Source organism: Notechis scutatus, chromosome 1, assembly GCF_049901735.1.
Source record: "Notechis scutatus isolate UNSWTSFEM ecotype Mainland chromosome 1, rNotScu1.2, whole genome shotgun sequence".
Classification (NCBI taxonomy): Eukaryota; Metazoa; Chordata; class Lepidosauria; order Squamata; family Elapidae; genus Notechis; species Notechis scutatus.
In genome coordinates, this window is record NC_142009.1 from 210,565,951 (window position 1) to 210,587,307 (window position 21,357).

Here is a 21,357-nt window from a genome sequence, read left to right on the forward strand (position 1 = left end):
GTGTTGCTATCTATACTTTATTTTTCTTAGTGGAAACATTGAGAAATCTATTTAAAAAAACCTAGAACAATTCCAAAGCCAATTTGAAATGGGAGTAAGACTTACCAATGTCTTCTGATCCATTTCTTCGTTGGGATTTTTTGCTCTCCAGGGTAAACGAGGACACCAATTTTCAACCTGCAAAAGTGTTAGGTTCAGCTTCAAAATCCAGTAAAATGACCAACTGTATACTTTGTTGATGCAATTCCATCCTTATTTAATAGCACACATAATAGAACAGCTAAAGTTCAGCAGGTGACAAAAACGTTTTTAGGAAGATAGCAAAAACAGCCATGAAGTTCAAAAGATACAGGAAATAGCTTCACTTCTAAAGGTTTCCTTCTGTCCTCCAATAAATTGGTTACCTTTTATTAGGTCATATCAGTAACATAAAAACAATAGTTCTCAAGACCTGGAAATAGTCCTATCAGAATATTCACTTAGCCTGGAAAACAGAACAGACCCCAGATTAGCTGCTCTCTCTATATATATATACATATAGGCCACTACAAATTTTAGAAATGAAGATATGATACTCATCAAATGATGCAGTTAAATTTTTGCCTGACAGGCTACACTGGAGCTAATTAAGCACATAAGAACCCAGGAAATTCTGATAAGGAATTGTATTGAAGAAAGCAAGGAAGTCATTATGAAATAATTCCAGTAACTTGCATGCATCCAATACAAGATTTATAAAAAGTGACAGCAACGTTCCATTTTCCCATTGTTTATTCTGTCTGAATTCTGCAGAAGGCTGATTGCCCCCCCCTTATTTGGAGAGGGTGGCCTGGTTTCAATCTTTGTCATTTTACAATAACAGCTAGATGTGATATTGGGTTAACTTCTTTCAGTACATGAGAAACCACCCTCCTTTAGTTTCTACTGTTTTGGGGCTGAGAATTGAAATTCAAAAACCAGCTGCTGGCTTTCTGTTATCAAATAATGTCTAAAATGCTATCCACAAGATGAAACTATTCACCAAAGGTCTAAGGACTTCCAAATATACATCCAAATATAAATTGTTTACTAAGCAGAAAGAAATCATTAGAAGATAATCTAATTCCTGATAGATAGAACAACCAACTAACTACTGGGAAATAAATGTCATATTTAAACAATGTTTTTGTTCACTATCAATGTTCACTTTCTCAATATACACATACTGGTGGAAGAGACATACACAGTTTTTGGCTATGTGAAAAAAGCCCATTCAAAATATGATTCAGAACTTGAAAGGATCAGTGATGTGATATTACATATTGTACTTCTTTCCATTCAATGGTTTCAATATTTGGGTTTGCTTTCAGTCAGAAAATACTTCACTTCAAAAGAAAAAGAGAAAAAGTGACATGTAAGAGGAAGAATTTGTGTGAGAATAATGAATATTCATTCTCCCTGCGGCCCTTTTGAGTCTTCAAAAGGCCTTGTGCAAAAAATATATCAGCTTATTTCAATATCAATTGCCATGCAGACCAATATTAACATCATGCATTTCTTTATTAGATTGTGGTTTTATTCCCAGAAAAAAAAAATAAAGTAATTTCCTTTGGTCCTTTTATCCTGATATTTTTTAAAAATCCAGAAAATAATACAAACTTAAAAGCCAGAGAAGTAGGTGAATACATATGCTGAAAATGGGTAAACCAATTTTGTTATCTGAAAATAAAATACAGGGATGGCAGTGCTGAAATGGAAAGTATGATGGTGAGAAAAGTAAAAGAAAGTTAAAAAAAAGTAACTCCAGATTAAAGTAAAGCCACTCCAGATTAAATGAAGGATTATTTCACATTCACATAATTTCTACTTATGGGGTGTTTTTTTTCAAGTTTTGCTTATGAAACATATTCTTGGACTGAGCAGTGTCTGCACTGGTAATGTTTCCACGAAGATTGAATGAAGGAAAATGTTCTTACATGTAAAAAAAAAAAAAAAAGATAGCCAAAATATTTTGGCAATTTAGTCCACAAGCAACAGAAAACTGAGAAATATTTGGGAGGAGGTAGAGATACTGACCTGGTAACAAAGCCAGTATTAAAAATTCTCATATAACTTTATTTTGTAGATAGTATCCAATCCTGCATATTTTATTAGAATTAATCAATTATCAGTATTGGTTAGATAGGGGTATTTCTACAATTAAACAAATAGAGCAAACAAATCTTCATAAAGTACACTGCTCAAAAAAATAAAGGGAACACAAAAATAAGACATCCTAGATCTGAATGAATGAAATATTCTTTTTAAATGCTTTGTTCATTACATAGTTGAATGTGCTGACAACAAAAACACACAAAAATTATCAATGGAAATCAAATTTAGCAACCCATGGAGGTCTGGATTTGGAGTTACACTCAAAATTAAAGTGGAAAAATACACTACAGGCTGATCCAACTTTGATGTAATGTCCTTAAAACAAGTCAAAATGAAGCTCAGTAGTGTGTGTGGCCTCCACATGCCTGTATGACCTCCCTACAACGCCTGGGCATGCTCCTGATGAGGTGGCGGATGGTCTCCTGAGGGATCTCCTCCCACACCTGGACTAAAGCATCCCCCAACTCCTGGACAGTCTGTGGTGCAACGTGGCGTTGGTGGATGGAGCGAGACATGATGTCCCAGATGTGTTCAATTGGATTCAGATCTGGGGAACAGGCGGGCCAGTCCATAGCATCAATGCCTTCGTCTTGCAGGAACTGCCGACATACTCCAGTCATGTGAGGTCTAGCATTGTCTTGCATTAGGAGGAACCCAGGGCCAACCGCACCAGCATATGGTCTCAACAAGGGGTCTGAGGATCTCATCTTGGTACCTAATGGCAGTCAGGCTACCTCTGGCGAGCACATGGAGGGCTGTGCGGCGCCCTAAAGAAATGCCACCCCACACCATTACTGACCCACTGCCAAACCGGTCATGCTGGAGGATGTTGCAGGCAGCAGAATGTTCTCCACGGCGTCTCCAGACCCTGTCACGTCTGTCACATGTGCTCAGTGTGAACTGCTTTCATCTGTGAAGAGCACAGGGCGCCAGTGGCAAATTTGCCAATCTTGGTGTTCTCTGGCAAATGCACGGTGGTGGGCTGTAAGCACAACCCCCATCTGTGGACGTCAGGCCCTCATACCACCCTCATGGAGTCTGTTTCTGACTGTTTGAGCAGCCACATGCACATTTGTGGCCCGCTGGAGATCATTTTGCAGGGCTCTGGCAGTGCTCCTCCTGTCCCTCCTTGCACGAAGGCCTGATGCTGGGTTGTTGCCCTCCTACGGCCTCCTCCACATCTCCTGATGTACCGGCCTGTCTCCTGGCAGCGCCTCCCTGCTCTGGACACTACGCTGACAGACACAGCAAACCTTCTTGCCACAGCTTGCATTGATGTGCCATCCTGGATGAGCTGCACTACCTGAGCCACTTGTGTGGGTTGTAGACTCCGTCTCATGCTGCCACTAGAATGACAGCACTGCCAGCATTCAAAAGTGACCAAACCATCAGCCAGAAAGCATAGGAACTGAGAAGTGGTCTGTGGTCACCATCTGCAGAACCACTCCTTTATATCTTGCTAACTGCCTATGTTTTCCACCTGTTGTCTATTCCATTTGCACAACAGCATGTGAAATTGATTGTGAATCAGTGTTGCTACCTAAGTGGACAGTTTGATTTCACAGAAGTGTGATTGATTTGGAGTTACATTGTGTTGTTTAAGTGTTCCCTTTATTTTTTTGAGCAGTGTATATTCTGAAATGGGCAATTATTCAACAAATTGTAACAGTGAGTTTGCTTTTGAATTGTTCCAATTTAAATAATTATTCCTGAAGAAAGAATATTCAGTTATTAAAATGTTATGGCATTGTGCTTACTGACATAGATGCAACTCCTTGAGCCATACAGAACTTCATTCTGATGTATATAAACTGCATGTATAACCATCATATGAGATCATTATCCAGCTCTTCTATGTCTTAGACCAGGGCTGTCAAGCTCAATTTCATTGAGGGCCGCATCAGGGTTGTGTTTGACCTTGGGGGGCTGGGATGGGTATGGCCAGGGTGGACATGCCCAGCTCAACATCATTCGTGTTGGGTGCTCTTAGGGTGGCCCGAGCACTCTGCCAGCAAAAATGATCTCCCAAGTTCCATTTCCGCCTGCAACGGCCACTTGCAACTCTCTGCCAGTAAAAACCAACTGCAGCTCTCGTGAACTCAGTTTTCAGTTGCAACAACCTCCTGCCACCTTCTGCCAGCGAAAACATAGCTCGGGAGGGCCAGATCTAAGCATCCCACGGGCCAGATCTGGCCGCCAGGCCTTGAGTTTGATACTCCTGTCTTAGAGAAACTAAGTAGGCACAGCACCAGCACAGAAAAGAGTTATAGTCAAGTTAATGTTACAATTAAATATGTTTTCAATATGTTAAATGAAAAGCTACAGTGTGGCACCCCTCTCTTTGGGGGATTTCCATCAGTGATTGTTGAATATAAAATATTAGTTTTTTCCTCCTTAATATATCTAATTTTTTTACCATTAAAATTTCTAGTTCCATTTGTTTCTAATTCTCCTAAAATACTTTAAACATAAACTCTTAATTCTCTACCACTGTCCAAACAGCCATATAAAATGCCAATTCCAAATGACTTTCATCAGCCAGACTAATTCATATATCCCACACTGCTGTAATGGATACAAGAATTTCCTTTCATGTTTGCAATCACTAATACTTAAGTTTTCATATATGGATGCTTATCATAAACCGCAATATGAATGGTAGGATTAAGTGTGCATGCTGAATAACTTGTGATTAAATCCTGATGGCACTTCTTTGCTTCCCCATAGCAGAAGTTCAAACCTTCTGCCAGGTGATCCAGTATCTTTGGATAATATGGAAATGTACGAGCCCTTTGTAATTCAAGAGATGGCTTTTAGTCAGAACATCAGCCATCCAATATTCTAGCTAGTACTGTAGGTTTCAGAAAGAAATACTAAAAGGCAGCCTTTAAAAATTGTTAGTTTTCATTCATAACCACACTAGCAGTAAAGCACAAAGCTCTGCTAAAAAAAGAAAAGAAAAACTGAATTCTACAAGAAAGAGGGTTATAAAAAATTATGTCCCAATGGGATTAAATGCCCCACATACATACATATATCTAAGCCTTAATCTAAGCATGATTTTTTTACAAAGCTGAAGTATGAAACGGCAAAGTTAGGCCTATACTTTCTAATGGATGGATGGGAATATATACTAAAACATTTATGGTATTCAGCTTTGTTCGGGTATTTTCCCACGTCATTACAGTTGTGCTTTTAAAGTTGTAGCAACATTTCGGCAGAATCTCATCTGCCATCATCAGGCTTCTGTATAGTGTTAGTTTGTAAAACATTTATTCATCTATTTAAATAATGTAGTACAAAAAATGTGCTTTCTTCCTGTAAAAACTGTATCTTGGAAGGGTATCTATGTATTTTTAAAATTCCAAATAAGCCAAGCATCCATACATAGCGTTGAACTTGGTTCCTAGCATTTTCCATGAACTTAAATCTATCTAATAGGATAGCTACCATCCAATAAAAGATACAAAGGAAGACAGCAAGACAGAGGTTAGAAGAAGGGGGGGTAGGAAGATCTGGTGGGGGAAGAAAGAAAGGGGAAAGGCGGAGAAAAGCCACAAAGTTTTAAAATTGGATGGGAAAAGAGGAATCTTTTTCAGGGATAAAGGGTAAAGTATAAATTTTCTTAAAAAAGATTTTGCAAGGTACATAAGACGGTATTGTAATATTTGTATTAGAAATAGAAAATTAGAATGGCTTAAGAGTTAATAAGAAATTAAAATGTTGAAATGTTTAATAATGATTGATTTTTAAAATGTAATAAAATATTGAAGGGAAAGGCAATGAGAATGCTATAAGATTTATTATTTAGATTTATTATTTAACTACGTATTTAGGAGGATACTATGTATTTAAACATTTCCGATTTATTACTCTGTTTTTATTGTTATTAAAAGTAAAAATTAATAGATAGAATGTACCAAGCAGAATCAGATTGGATATTAGGTGTCATTTTAAATGTTAATCTAATATTTAGGGAGAGGATAGAAAGGCATCATACTCTGATTAGAGATTTCAGGAGAAATTCTTTTTTTTTTTTTTTATAAGGAATGAGATAGAGGGATAATAAAGGATGGGCAAAAGATACAAATATAATGATTTAAATTAAGATGGATTGAATAAAATAGAATTATGAAGAGTGAAATGTGTGGAGAAGTATATATAGAAGATACAGAATGGTAAACAAAATAGGTAATGATTTCTAAGATGAGCATGAATATAATTAAAGCCCATATAAAGAGAGGTACCGGGGGCCAAGTTACTTTACTAACAGATTTTTTATATGTTTGTTTGTGTCTGTTTATGTTTTTGAGAAGTATTGGTGAAACCTTTTAGAAGCACAGAAAGAGAATGACGATAATCAAGTCAGAAAGAAATAGAGGACAAGAGATGTTTTTATGCTTATTTAGAAATGGTTTAAAATAGAATTGTATTGTATAAGATAAGGTTTTATCTGACTTGTAAAATTTATAATGGAAAAAGGTTCAAATATGTAATGGTTGATGATGATTTGTTTGTTTTTGAAATTAATAAAACTTGTTTAAAAAAAAAAAAAAGATACAAAGGAACAAATGCAATATAAGTGATGACAATTTAATTGGCTCTTTCTTTCCAACTTCTAGTTACTTTTATTCCAGCAGAGTATACGGTAAAGTAGGCTACATGTCAAACAAGTAACAGTTTGTAACACTAGCTAATTATTTGGCTATTGTTATTATTATCTGTTACTATTACAATTGTTAATGTGCCAATAACCAAAGTTCTCAATGTGGATTATCAACCTATTAAAATAATAAAAATATAAAAAAGCAAACAATAAAATACTATGTATTATAAAACATAAAATGCTTATCCTTTATTGTTTGTACACTTAAAATAAAACCTATCTGTAAAAATTACAAAAATACCTAGATAAGAACGCCTCGCCTGGCCCCAAAATCACATTAATATGGGCACTATATACGACATCCAACATTACAGCAAATACTCAGCAAAGTCCTCAACTTACGACTACAATTGAGCCCAATTTTTTGTGGCTAAGTAAGACCATTTTATGGCCTTTCTTGCCACAGTTGTTAAATGAATCACTGCAGTTGTTAAACGAGTATCACAGTTGTTAAGTGAATCTGGGTTTCCCATTGACTTTGCTTGTCAGAAGATTGCAAAAGGTGAGCATAAGATCCCAGGACACTATAATGGTAAATGTGAGTCAATTCCCAAGCATCTGCATTTTGATCATGAGACCGTGGGGATGTTGCAACAGTTGTGTGAAAAATTGATATAAGTCACTTTTTTTAGTGCCGTTGTAACTTTGAACACTCACTAAACGAACTATTGTAAGTCAAGGACTACTTGTATGCAACAAGTGTAGGATTGAGAATTATGAATGCTTTCCCCCTTTGTACTCACACACCTAATTTTACTTAATGCAAACACCCAGAGGGAGAGTTTCAAGGATGGACCATTGTGTCCAGGCAAATATAGCCAGAGATATTCCTGGAGATTAATGTTATTTAAGCTCCTTACTCAAAGCAAAATAAACAGTCTGTTGGATTGGAATTATGATCTCAACCTATTTTATAATATGTTGCAGTTAATCAAAAGTAATAATTTAATTTTTCCATGCCAAAATTAGAAGGGTCAAGATTCACTGCTCTTTTTAAAAAAACACCTTTCAACCAGAATTATCACATTTCTTTTGAAGGTATGGTGGACAAGGTTTATTGTATCCTCTATAATATGCTTATGTAGGCTGTCTATAAAAAGATATTGATAACAACATTTACAATTACAGGCCAGGAATACATGTTGATGTGAGGGAGATATTAATTAGCTAACTTCTTATCTTTTGAAGGCTGACATAAAATGTACAAAAATAATTAAAGAGCTACACACATAGATGTGACACACACTATTCTGTGTCATCTACAACAGGGGTCCCCAACCACCGGTCCGCGGACCGGTACCGGGCCGCGGAACAAGTCTTACCGGGCCGCTGGTTGCTGGGCGCCGCCATCTTTTTTTGATAAAAAAGTGCTTCCGGTGAGCTTTTCCGGGTAGAAAGCTCACCGGAAGCACTTTTTCATCAAAAAAAGATGGCGGCGCCCAGTTGATGCCAGTACCGGGCCGCGGCATAAAAAAGGTTGGGGATCACTGATCTACAACCAAAGCTGATGATTTATCAGCAGATAAAAAGTATGAAACAAACAAGTGTTTATTCAGCGTAACACAATATCAAATTACTCACTTATAATTTTGCATTACAAAAATCAAGAAAGCAAACAATTGTTAATCTTCAATAAAATCCCAGGAGTGGCATATTGAATGATACCAAAATAGTAACACAAAACCAAAGTGCTGAATAATATTCAGACTAACAAGCAGTTTCACTTATCTCACATACTAATATGATAATTCTAAAGATTACAGTCAAGACGTCAACAATACATGAAAACTACCAAAGGTACACATTTGGTTTTAGAAGAAGCAGATGCACTTGATCATATTAGAGATATTTAATAAATAATGGAAAACGCAAGAGAATTTCACTCAAAGGCATTCATTTTTTGCCTTTTCAATTATATTAAGACTTTTTCACAGACTGTCCTTGTTAAACATGTGTATACTACCTATATAATGAAGAATAGTGTGTGGACCAAAAAACAATACTTGAAATGGATTATGCGGCAACTAAATGATTCAAAACCAGGAAAGAACCATTCAAAAAATAAATAAAACTTTAAAACCCTTCTTCCAGACTATTGCTTCATAACTACAGAGTGGAGTATGATGAAAGTCAAGGAAAAATTACCTTGCCTCCACTACCAAAATCTCAATAAGTGCACTGCAGAAACAGAAGGCACAAACCATTCAGCATATTACCAATGGTTTATTATCCATCATGGATAATAAGGTCAATTCACACCGAACACATGGGGTCTCTGAACCACTGCAGCATCAAGATAGTGACTGTACCTGCTCAAAATGTTTACATACAAAACTATACATTATAACAAACAGATCTAAACCACACTGCTTACAATAGATCAGTGTAAGACTTTTTATTGATAAAACATTTATCAGACTCCATAGACCAAGAACAACACATGGAGTTACTTCTGAGTAGCTTCTTTATTGTTGTTCATGTAGAATAGGGGTGTCAAACTCATGGCCCACTGGCCGGATGCGTCATGCGCTGGCCATGTCCACTTCTGGTTTAGTGAAGGGGGGAAAGTTGCAATACATCATGTGACAACAATGTGATGACGCGAGTTTGACACCCCTGGTGTGGAATATTGCAGGATTAAAACAACTTCCGGTATCTGCATAACTATAGATATACTCTGTGAACTGCTAGGAAGAATCCATTTTTACCCTCTTCCTATTCCAAGCTACGCTGCCCCTTTGCTCTCTGAAAAGAAGCTACCTAGGACCCCTGACTACATTTCAGCACAATCTCACATTAACGGAACATATTTTTTTAATTGTGAGGCCATTTACCAGTTTCAAAAGTCCCTAAGATTTGCCGGAAATACTGTTTGCTCCTTCTCCTTTTCTTTTTCTGTTATAAGTAGAACTTTGGTGCTGTGTACAGCTAACAGCAAATTGTTATGTGTGAACTGGACAAAACTGAAGTGTTAACTCTGTCCTGTTGTAACATGCAGGGATACTAACTGGGAAGAAATGAGTGTACACTACTATTCAAAACAGAGGTGGCCGGTCAACCCAGTGTCTGCAAAACACATAGGAACTTGGAATAATTAACACATGGCTCTCAGACCTTCCTCTGAAATTCCATAACCATGGAAAGAGCATTGGTTTTACATAGTATAATAGGAGGAGGAAGAATGAACTGAAACAAATTAAAATAGTTTAATAGGACAATGTATTCACTGCAATGACTGAAGCAAAAAAAATCAGGAGCCATAAATAATTACAGTAACCATTATAAACTCTGATTCTTTTATGATCAATTATCAATTGTTACTTTATACATACATACTAAGTCAATACTTAACAAATCAGTAATAAATGTGTTCATTTTTATTCAATATAACATACTTGAATTAAATTGGCCATTGGTTAAAATGTAATAGGAACAAAGGAACTGTATTGACTCTGGTACTGTAGTTGAGCAAATTTCAGAAGGCAACTAGCAACAATGAAAGAAGCCATTGACCAGGGGAAGTTTGCTTATACAGGCAGTCCTCAATTTAGGGCTGTAATGGACCCTGCATGGGTAAAGAAACTACATTGAACTAATTCCTCATGTTGTTCTTGGTTCCTTGGGTTTGGCAGCCAGTTGCCGAGCACCCAAATGCAGTCACATGATTGATCCCCTGTCTGCTGGTTGGAATGTTGGAACCAGGTTCTAAATATCCCCGGGGAGGTCTGTTGTAATTAAATGGTCGCTAGGTGAATAGTCATAAGTCAAGAACTAGTTGTATTCTACTTGGCACTTCCCGTTAACACAACAGTAACAGGCAAAGGAGAGTGGCTGTGTTGTGGCCCGCCAGCTGCCAGCAGAACTGGTGGCAGACTCGGACAGTGAGGAGGATGGGTAGGAACTTGGGCCAGTTCTCGAGTCTGGGGAAGACTCTGATGGATGCTCTGCGTCAGAAGCAGAGATGGGGCTGGGGCTGTTTGACATTTCCCAACTACCTACAGAGTCGGAGATAAGTGGGGAGGAGGAATGGTTGGAGCCTGTTCCAGATGCACGAATGCGCAGAGCTGTCAGGAGAGCAGAACAATTAAGGAACAGGGGCCAACTCGGAAGGAAAGGCACACATGGACGCTGAATGGCCCCTCCTTAGGGAATAAATAGAAGCAAATGGAGAGTGGTGGTTGCAGGAGACTATTAGTTCACATTTCTTTTGGAAGATTTGCTTATCAGACTCCTAAAATTTACAGCTTTGCTACTGAAGCTCTGGCCTGGCAACTATCCAAGGACTGGTAATGTCTGTTCTTGCAATTAACTCTTGGGAGGATTATTGCCAGGACTTTTCTGTATGTGAATGCCATGAATTCACAGTAACTAAATAAAGAGGGGTTTTTCGGGACAAGGACTCTGTTTCTTGGTTCTGCTAAGCCTGGGTCAGAACAGGCTGATTTATGATGCTCTAAAAGGGGCCACATGCAAAAAAAAACCCAAAGCCAGCCTTCATTAAAGCAAAACATTTCCTCAAAGAATGGCAGAGCTCGTTCTGGCATCTAAACCCAGTTCATATTGATAAATTATAATTAGTTGAAAAGAGGAAAAGGAGATGCCATTTTCCTCAGGAAAGAAATTTGTACAGCAAAATGAAAACTTAATATTTTCATGCTATTAGATTAATAAATTAGAGTAATTTTTCATAGGCATATCTATAGTAATCTCTTGCAGCATAAGCAATACAAACTCTTTTACTCTAAAGACTGGCAAATATGTATAGCCCAAGATTTTACATACTACTACCTGTTTATCAGATGCTTTCAGATCAACTTCACTAAAACATAATATATTAGTTGAAATGAAAATTTACTCACCTCACTGAGGTAAATAAAGAATGAGCATGTAGACCCATCAACACCGTAACTTGCATAACAAGGATCTGATCTCCACATATCTTTCATCCACTAGAAAGGAAAGCAGCAATAATAACAACAACAACAAAAATACATATGCATTCAATCAACAGGTTTGGGTTCTTATGAATCTTGGTGCAATACTAAGTACACTGCTGTAATAGCATTTTAAATCAACAAGGTCAAGGCAAAGTTCAGTTATCTGGAATAGATAATTGCTATCATTTATAGGGAAATGCTGATCTGTGGTGCAGTGGTTAGAGTGCAGTATTGAAAGCTGCTTCTACTGCAGCCAGCTGCTTACAATTTGGCAGTTCATATCCCACCAGGCTCAAGGTCGACTCAGCCTTCCATCCTTCCAAGGTCGGTAAAATGAGGACCCAAACTATTGGGGGCAATATGCTGACTAAACTGCTTAGAGAGGGCTGTAAAGCACTAAAAAGCAGTATATAAGTCTATTGCTTTTTATCCACATAGGTGACAAGAAGTTTACATTGTTTATATGGAGTTCATCCAACCAGGTTTGTCTTTGTAAATGAGACAGAAAACTAACATTTTTATGTATTTATATATTTATGTCAAAATTCCTAGATACCCATCTCCTCACAGAAGGGCTCTTTTTATTCTTGCCCTTCAAATACAATTGCAAATTACAATTTTACTATTCAACTTCTTCATAAAGAAGAGGTTTATACATTATTTTTGGCATCTGAATCAATACCTTATCAATTACTTGATCCCTTATGAATTATTACTTTGCTTCAGCTATCATACTCACATAGTAATATGTCACATGCTAAGAGACAATTGCATTTTTTTTCACCCCAGTCTTTTGATCAATTAAGAAATTGTCAGATGAAATGGGAGCAACAGAACATTTTCTGTTGGAGAATTAATACATCCAGGCAAATAAATGGTGTAATAGATGAAGCTTACTTTTATTTTGCCCTCACAGTGAGGAAAACCATCCATAGGAGGCAATTCACACTGTTCCTGGGCTCCGTTAATGAGATCTGAAGAAGAAAAATTAACACAATGTAATACGTAATATTAAACACATGAGAAGAGATTAGCATTTTTTCCACCTCAGCTGACTGAGGATGAATCATTGCCAAGATACTTATGGAGTTCTAAAAATGCAACAGTCTTCTTCCTCATCTCTTTGCTGGGAAATTGGAAAAGGGCCATGAAACCAAGGAATAATAAATGGAATGTGCATCAAATATGCTCAGACATGAGAGGTTATTAAGAATTAATGGAAATAATTGTTTATCATTTATAATTAAGTACAACTAACTTTTTAACCAGAAATGCAATTAACCTATTCGTTAAACTAAAGTACAGCTATCATTCAATTAGCTGATGGAAGTCAAAGGCCTGAATAACAATTTTAGTAAGAAGAGTAGATAAAGGCTCAAAACCCGTTAAAATTAAAACGGAGTTTTCCAATAAATACATGCATTTAAAATACTTTATTATATGTGTAAAAACAGACAGAAATGGATATTAGTGAGAACTGTAGGATCCAAAACCTTCTCTCATTTTGTTATTCAACTCAGTTGGGATTCCAAAGTTTTGGTAACCTGTCAGACATGTTGAAGATTCCCAGGCTAACGATTTTTGAGAGCAACTTTCATGTTATGACAGAATAAGTCAGGAATTCAAGGTTGCCATGACAACAAACAAGACAGTAAACCAAGATATATACTTTGTGCCACACTCTTGTACTGGTGGTATTGACTGGGCAGAAATTTTACAGTGAGGTAATGGGAAGTTGACCCCACCGTTACAGTCATTTTATTTTACATTTTATTTTATTTAGTTCATTTGGATAAATAGCTCTTTTTCCCCCCCAGCATGATAATAATAAAAAAAAATCTATTATAATGATTTATCACTGGGCAGTGATATAATCTGATGGGTCCTCAAGAGCTTTAGGCAGAGTTTTTAAGCTGACATGTTTGTTACACATGAGAAAGCTCAATCTGTATCATATGGATTATGTTAATTTGTATCATATGGAAACGAGTTTGGAGTAGGCATAATTAGCTTAAAGCCATGTATCCTTCTGCTGAGCAGGAATGCTTGATAAATCATATAATGGGGTGGAACATCAGGAACTAACGGTAGGTAATAGGTGGCTCAGACAGAAAATGTGGTGCAAATAATAACTAAAGCAGAAAAGACTATTTCAATTCTTGTGTAGCAATAACTATGGTAAAAAAGCAATAATTCTCTAAACCCAATTCTATTCTTAAAATAGATTTCTTTTCAGCAGAACTTTTTCTCTGTAGCCCTGTAATATCTAATTTTGGCTTGCTCTATTAATAGTAGCTCTGTTGACAGTTACTGAAGTATGAAAACTCTCTTAGGATGGGAATGTCAAACCAAACGTTTGGAATCACCTTTTCAAGCTACTGATTTCCCTTACATATATCGAACAGTTTAGGCTTTATGTAAAAATACCATGCGTTAGGAAGAGGAGAGAAGATAGCTGTGGAAGTAAAAAGTGTTAATTAATATTTCTTTTTAATAAAAAAGCTTATTTTTATAATAAAACACTTTTAAAATGGAATTTATGTACATGCATCTTGCTTAGTGTTTCTACTATCTTGAACTTGCAACAGGAACAAAATGACAATCCACAAACTGAAGGCTTCCTGATGGAGCAAGTCCAGATCTTGGCAAGCCTCCTAAATTCATGGCTATAGCCAGATAGGAAGGTGGAAGCCATACCAGCGTTATCTGCTGCATCCATTCCTGGAGGAGGTGCCCTGGCTACTTCTGATAATACCACAATGCCTTATGACTGACTTTATAGAGTTATTTGGAAATAAGTGCTAAAAGTAGTAGTCAGCTCTGTAAGAAATCTTCACAGAGAATATTTCAATCAGTGTTAATGCATTGGTGCGCTTTTATCACAGCATGATTCAAAGCACAAGTAGTCTTTGACTTACCACCACAATTGAGCCCCCAAAAGCTAAAACTTTCATAAATATGAACCAGTTGCCAAGCATCTGAATTTTGATCATGTGACTGCAGGGATGCTGCAATGGTTGTGTGACAAATGGTCTTAAGTCACTTTTTTCAACACCGTTGTAACCTTGATGAAAAACGAACTGTTGTAAGTTGAGAACTACCCATACTGGCTTTTGAGCTATAAAGCCTTACATGGCTTAGTGCCCAGATATTTGCAGGATTATTTCCTTTAAGTAGTACCTCTCCACCTGTTCTGGACATCCTGCGTAGGATATCAAGAGCTTCTTTTGCAGGAATTTCGAAAGACTGAAGCAAAATGCTTCTCAGTTATGGCTCCAACCCTTTGGAACAACCTTTCCATAGAAAGCCATACAGCAACCTATCTCCAAATATCCTGGGACTGTGAAAACAGAACTGCTCAAAAGAGATTTTAACAGTTAAAATAACTGTTGGTGGGTTATGTCCAATGCACATTTTTACTCATATGCTACTTTTATTTGATGGTTATGTGGTTGTTTTACTATATGGTAATAAACCACCGCGAGTGCTCAGTGAATGTAGCAATATAAAAGCAGAATAAATAAAATCAAGAAGATAACAGGCTTGTATGTTAGGTGCAAATGTAATTTATTTGCTACATAGCTCAAATTGCTGACACAAATGGATTACTTCATAATGGAAGAGTTATGAGGGGATTGACAACAGTCCAACCTGGTATACCCAGATATGATTGCACTGCAGCTTTCAAATTTATAGACAGTATCACAGTACTATAGTATTTTTGGCAACTGCTACATCAATATATCTGATATGCAGGTTATGGAAGACAAATATATGGATACTAAAGGGAGACGTCTATGAGAACAAAGGCCTTGGAACTACAAGAAGAGAAGGCAGACCTTAGTACTAGCCATGATAACTGCCAAGACTATCACAGTAATTAAGACAATCCCCTTTAAAGCCTGTGCATAATTAACTTAATCTGTACAGCTGACATTTTAGAAAACACAGGAAACCTATACACAATTACTAATTTGGCTGAGCTCTATGCCTGTCACTCAGTAGATGATCTGTAAGTAATTCAAAGAGAAGTATTCAGAAGACTTATTTTTCTGTCATGGAAGAAAGTAAGTGTAAAGTCTGTTTATAATTATCACCAAGTTTTCTTTTTCTTTTTAGAAGGACAGAAATCTCTTTCTTTTTTTCACTCAACATAGCACTATTTCTGTACAGTTTAAAGATCACAAGGCAAAAAAAAGCAACTGGCAATTTAACAAAGCAATGATTATTTTTTATGTATCTTGACAGAGACAGGCTTAATATGCTATGTCTACTTCAGGGGTGTCAAACTGGCGGCCCGTGGGCCGGATGCATCACGTGCAGACCATGCCCACCTCAGCTCCACGAATGGGGAAAAACTTTGCAAAACGTCACGTGACTGCAACATGATGTGGCGAGTTTGACACCTTTGGTCTACTTCATCCCTCCTTCTTAACTTCCTTAATAAGTTAAATATGTCACAATCATCAATTTTCCCCTCCATCCTCCCAAGATATATAGTTTGAAATGATGTGTTCATCTTAGGAAAAAAGAAAAAAAAAGGTATTTTCAGAAAACCTTACAAATAGTGAACTCACATGGAGCATGAAATATCACAATCAGACTGTTTAGGTTATTCTATTCAGATCTTGATTCCACAATCTGCAAGGTTAAACTCAGCAACTGGGACTATGACACTTCCTTTCCTGCTATGCCCATGCTGTGATGCAACTGTTAAAGAGGTGGGTGAGTTTGAGTTAAGCTTGTCATTAATTCTTAGCTGAACCTGTTCCATAGTAAGTTGTGGAAAAATTGTTGGAGTGCAATGTGTTCTATATGGCATTCCTAGAAGAAAGGTGGAATATTATCTAAGGAGTTAATCTTAGTCTTACACAAAGCTAAATAAGAATATCCAATCTTTATTTAACCTCAACTTCAGGCCTCCAAATAATTATTTCCCATATTGCTGTACTGTACTAATAGAAGGCCAGAAAAGTTCATTAAAAACACCACACTTAATATTATCATTTTAAGAACATGAAATGTATCACCACTTATAGCATAGCAATTTTATTTATGAAAAATTAGGCATAATTTCTCTCTTAATTAAACATGAATTACAACAGTACCCAGTTGCAGAATGCAGCACAAAATAGAATCAAAACATGCTCCTTTATAGCAACCAGGAAAAAAAATGAGCAGACTGATTGACAAATAAAAAACAAACAAAAATCAAGAAACCAAAGGGGAAAGATTGTTGAGACATGGTAAATAGGATAGAGGCCATAACAATTATACTTCGTAAAATAGAAGAAAGAACTATGTTTCTAAAGAAAAAAACAACTCAAAAATCAATACCTTATAAAGCAATTAACATTATTTTCATTCATCATTTTTAAAACAAGTACTCCTTTTTCCTCCAAACTGGTTTTCTGCCACAAGCTGGAAGGAATAATAGATTTTCCTTTTTCTCATTTCCTATGCTGCCTCTCTGTCCATCCATTTCTAGCACTAGTTGATAAATTATCAAGATTCTTTTTGAACTGACTTATATCATTTCTAAACTTTCAAGAAAATAAACCTTAAAAAAAAACACCAGGGAGAGGGAAATCACAAATGTCAATTCCTGTCTATGTATTGCAAATTTTCAAAAACTCCTAAAAATATAATGGACAACTCTACTCCTTTCTGTTGCTATAGCAGGGGTGCGAATAAGCCCTGCCAAAGCAGAAAAGATAAATAAGATATTTATCTCCCTTTATTTCTTTGTTGGTAAATATAAATTTAACATAAATAGGATACTTTCCTCTTTACTGTCTCAGTTTGCCTCCACAACCCAAAACAAAAAATAAATTCCCATTAAAGTCACTCTGGGATTCAAAATTTCATGTATTTTTTCCTTCCCTGAATGTTTTTTATTAGTATTCTTTAGCCTAAGATATGATGTCACATATCTTAAGGATTTCTACCTTTGCAGAAAATAGCCCTGTCCACCAGCAGCGCTTTTCCATTGGATTTATGTTTTGGTCCCAAGAGGCATATTGGCTCAGTAGTTAAAAACCCTGAGCTTGTGAGCTGGAAAACTGACAGCTGGGGGTTCAAGATCCCAGTGCTGTACAATGGGGTGAGCTCTCATTACTTGCCTCAGCTCCTGCCCACCTAGCAGTTCAAAAGCATGCAAATGAAAATTAATAAATAGGTACCACTTCAATGGGAAGCTAATAGTATTCCGTGTGCCATTGGCATATATTCATGCTGGCCACATAACCATGGAAATGTCATTGGACAATGTTAGCACCACCAGCCAAGAAACAGAGATGAGCATAGCGTCCTAGAGTTGGACACAACTGGACACGGGAAACCTTTACCTTACCCAGTATTCAATGAATATGCATGAGGTATGGGAATATGGCTGTTCTTGAGGACTGTCATTCTGGTGTGATTCCATTACAGATAACAGGAGTGATAAGAATGGAAGAAAAAATGAACATGCAAGGAAGAAGTGTATCTTACCCTGTGTCACACATTATAGAAAACAAACAGAGAGTGGCCAATGTTGTAGAGTTGTAATTGCAGGAATGTTCCAATCTTGGATGGCAAACCTCAGATAAAGAATGTTTCCAAGCAAATACAACTCAGGTAAACAAAGTCACCAATCTAAAGGAGGATTAGAGAGAGGAAGTAAACATATGTTAGACTTTAACTAGAGATAATTAATTGTATGGATTACTGTGCAAAACAGTAACGAAAGTTAAGCAGTAATCAAAGTTAACCAGCGATGGAGGATAACTAAAAATGTGTATAAATGCAAGACTAGACTCCAATAAAGATCATCATGATTCAGTTGTTCATGATCAAACAACTCGACTGCCTCGTCATTACAACACAATGTGACATAGTTGTTCAGATGTTGGATGTAACTAACAAGGGCTAGCCAGGTTTAAGTGTCCACCCAATCATTAAACTTATGAGTCACACTAGGATATTTCCTATGGCCAAGCTACAAAGTTGCTGAGAGAACAAAATGTATTTCTCCACCACATCTATATCCTACTTGAAAGGCAGAATATAAATTAAATAATCATACAGCTGTAACAGCTGTCAGGATTTAGCTAGGAACAGATAGCCCGGAGGGAATACAATGCAAAACAGAAAATGTTACTCGTTCATTACACCCTTATTACTTTTTTAAGCAATACCACACAGCTTCCAGGTTCACATTACATTGGAAGGCATTTCATAATATAATTTCATCTTATGGCTTGAGAAATTTTGAACAATTTCTGCCTAAAAGGAGCCCTACTTAACATAGGATAGATAAAAACTATCAAACAACATCAAAAAAAGAAAACAAATGTTTGTATTTCAGAATCTACAATAAAAATGGCTGCAATATTTTAGTTGGAAATTCAACTTCAAACAAGCACTACAAATCTTTACTTAGAGGCATTGTTATGCCTTTAAACAGAAGATAGATATTTGACTTCCAAAAGTCTCTCAGAAGCAAATGCGTATAAAACACATGTTCTGAATTTAAGCCCAAGAACAAATAGACTACAAATTTTCAGGTATGGGAAAAAAATCTTTACATTTTTTGTTGTGAAATATGGATATGAGGTATTTCCTCTTAATGTTTCATTATTCTGAAATGGTATAGGTCTCCTGCTTGAGCAGGGAGTTGGAGTAGAAGACCTCCAAGGTCCCTTCCAGCTCTATTCTGATTGATTGAATGTCTCTTCATTTTAAGAAAAAACGATTTAGCTCAGGACTCACTTTCATGTATTATATCAATATCCAAGATGGTAAAGATAAGTGAAACACACAGACAGATTTAACCACAATTTAAAATGGTTGGGAAAATGTGACCATCCTACACCAGCCAAGTCCAAAAAATGCCAGGGAATTTCTAGAAGCCTAGCATTCTGACAAATCAGCCATCAATAGACACACAGACATAACAACATCTATAGATTATGTAAAAGAAACAACCAACTAGCTAAAAATGGAACAAAAAGACCTAAGCACTTCTCCACCAATAATCAGCACCCAGATCAGCATAGATTAGCTACAAGATGAACATCAGACCAACAATCAAGTAATCAATATCCCAATCAAGAAACTGCCAAAGAAGCCAACAGTAAACAGCCCAACCAAAGAATCTCTAAGATCACCCTCACCATCACTGACAGGTTAAGCCACTAGAATATAAACCAACAGTAAACCCCACTCCTTACTAGCATTCATGATGTTACCTAGTTGGATAATGAAACATCTGCAAGAGAACAAGCAAACTCAGAGAGCACCAAGAACACCTCAATAATGGAGACAGCAAAGAAAGTAAGCTCTCCTGTCCTCTATCAAGAGATATATAGGTATAGATGATAGGTTGCTGGCTAGACTTTCTGTCCATACTTTAGACAATGGAAAGAGTGGATTCTTGGGAGATGGTGGAGACAGTGTCTACATTAATTTACATCACATAGTGGATAGCCAGTGACTGCAGCAGCAGCATTTCAGATAATGTGTTTGGCTTCTTCAGCTGCTGAAGGCTTTGCATGACCACCATCTTCTCAGCTATATGTGAAGCCAATCCTGAACTATTTTGTTTCAAATAACATGTTTTTGTACTTTGAAGAGGTTTCTCTGGGGATCTTGGGCCTGTGGATGAGAGTGAGGTAAATGTACTTGGATACTCTTCTCTGGGTGAGAGTGGTCAATGTCTGGAATACTCTACCCGACTCTGTAGTTTCTTCCCCAAACCCCAAAAACTTTAACCTTAGACTGTCTACTATTGACCTCACCCCTTTCCTAAGAGGTCTGTAGGGGGCGTGCATAAGCGCACCAACGTGCCTACCGTCCCTGTCCTATTGTTTCTCTTATTCTTCTTTTATTTTTCTTATATGTACCCATTTCATGTATTCACAACTATGTATACACTTATACTTATTATCTTGTAAACAATTGGCAAATCAAATAAATAAAATAAATAAATAAAATAAATAACCAGGGGTAAGACTGGTGAAGTGGCTCCCTGCAGCATGGGTGAAAGCAATTAACAACTTGAAAGGGACCTTGAAGGTCTTCTAGTCCAACTCCCTGCTCAAGCAGGAGACCCCATACTATTTCAGACAAAGTTCTTCTTAAAAACTTCCAGTTTTGGAGCACCCATAACTTCTGAAGGTAAGCCGTTCCACTGATTAATTGTTCTGATTAATTCATTCCAGTGATTAATTAGTATAGGGTATTCTTGCTAGATGAAGATATGAGTAGGGAGGCATGGTGACTTGAAGATGCTGAGAGCTGTTGCTATAGCACCTGTCGGGTTTTCTTCTACCTGTAATGTATATTGTTTAGAGTGGGGATGCATTTTAGCTTGAGAAAGGAGGTTGAGGATGAGGGATGAACAAACTGGAGGGATGAATAGGGTGAGGTACTGTATCTCAGTGGTGTTGGATATGGGGAGATATAATGGTTGGGAGATAGAGAGAGACACTCAAAGGGAACACAATCCCAATGTTTTAACCTGTTTCATGTTCTGGCCCCCTGCGCTCAACCAATTTAAGTGGTCAGCAGAACAACAATGGCCCAGGTTTTGGGTTATTGCTATTAAATTCCAGGTCAATCTTAGTAAGGCTCCCCTTA

At 37.0% G+C, this 21,357-nt stretch overlaps 1 protein-coding gene across 8 annotated transcripts in view; it reads right to left on the minus strand.

Moving 5' to 3' along the window:
• The window catches only part of MGAT5 (alpha-1,6-mannosylglycoprotein 6-beta-N-acetylglucosaminyltransferase), a 140,848-nt gene that overhangs the window by 37,864 nt on the left and 81,627 nt on the right, over positions 1–21,357 (minus strand). For all 8 annotated transcript variants that reach the window (XM_087950122.1, XM_087950127.1, XM_026665385.2 and 5 more), the window contains 3 exons: positions 12,634–12,710; positions 11,659–11,748; positions 106–177 (listed from right to left, as the gene is read on the minus strand). In XM_087950122.1, coding sequence (XP_087806248.1) covers positions 106–177; positions 11,659–11,748; positions 12,634–12,710 — 239 coding nt within the window. The remainder of the gene's footprint in view (positions 1–105; positions 178–11,658; positions 11,749–12,633; positions 12,711–21,357) is intronic.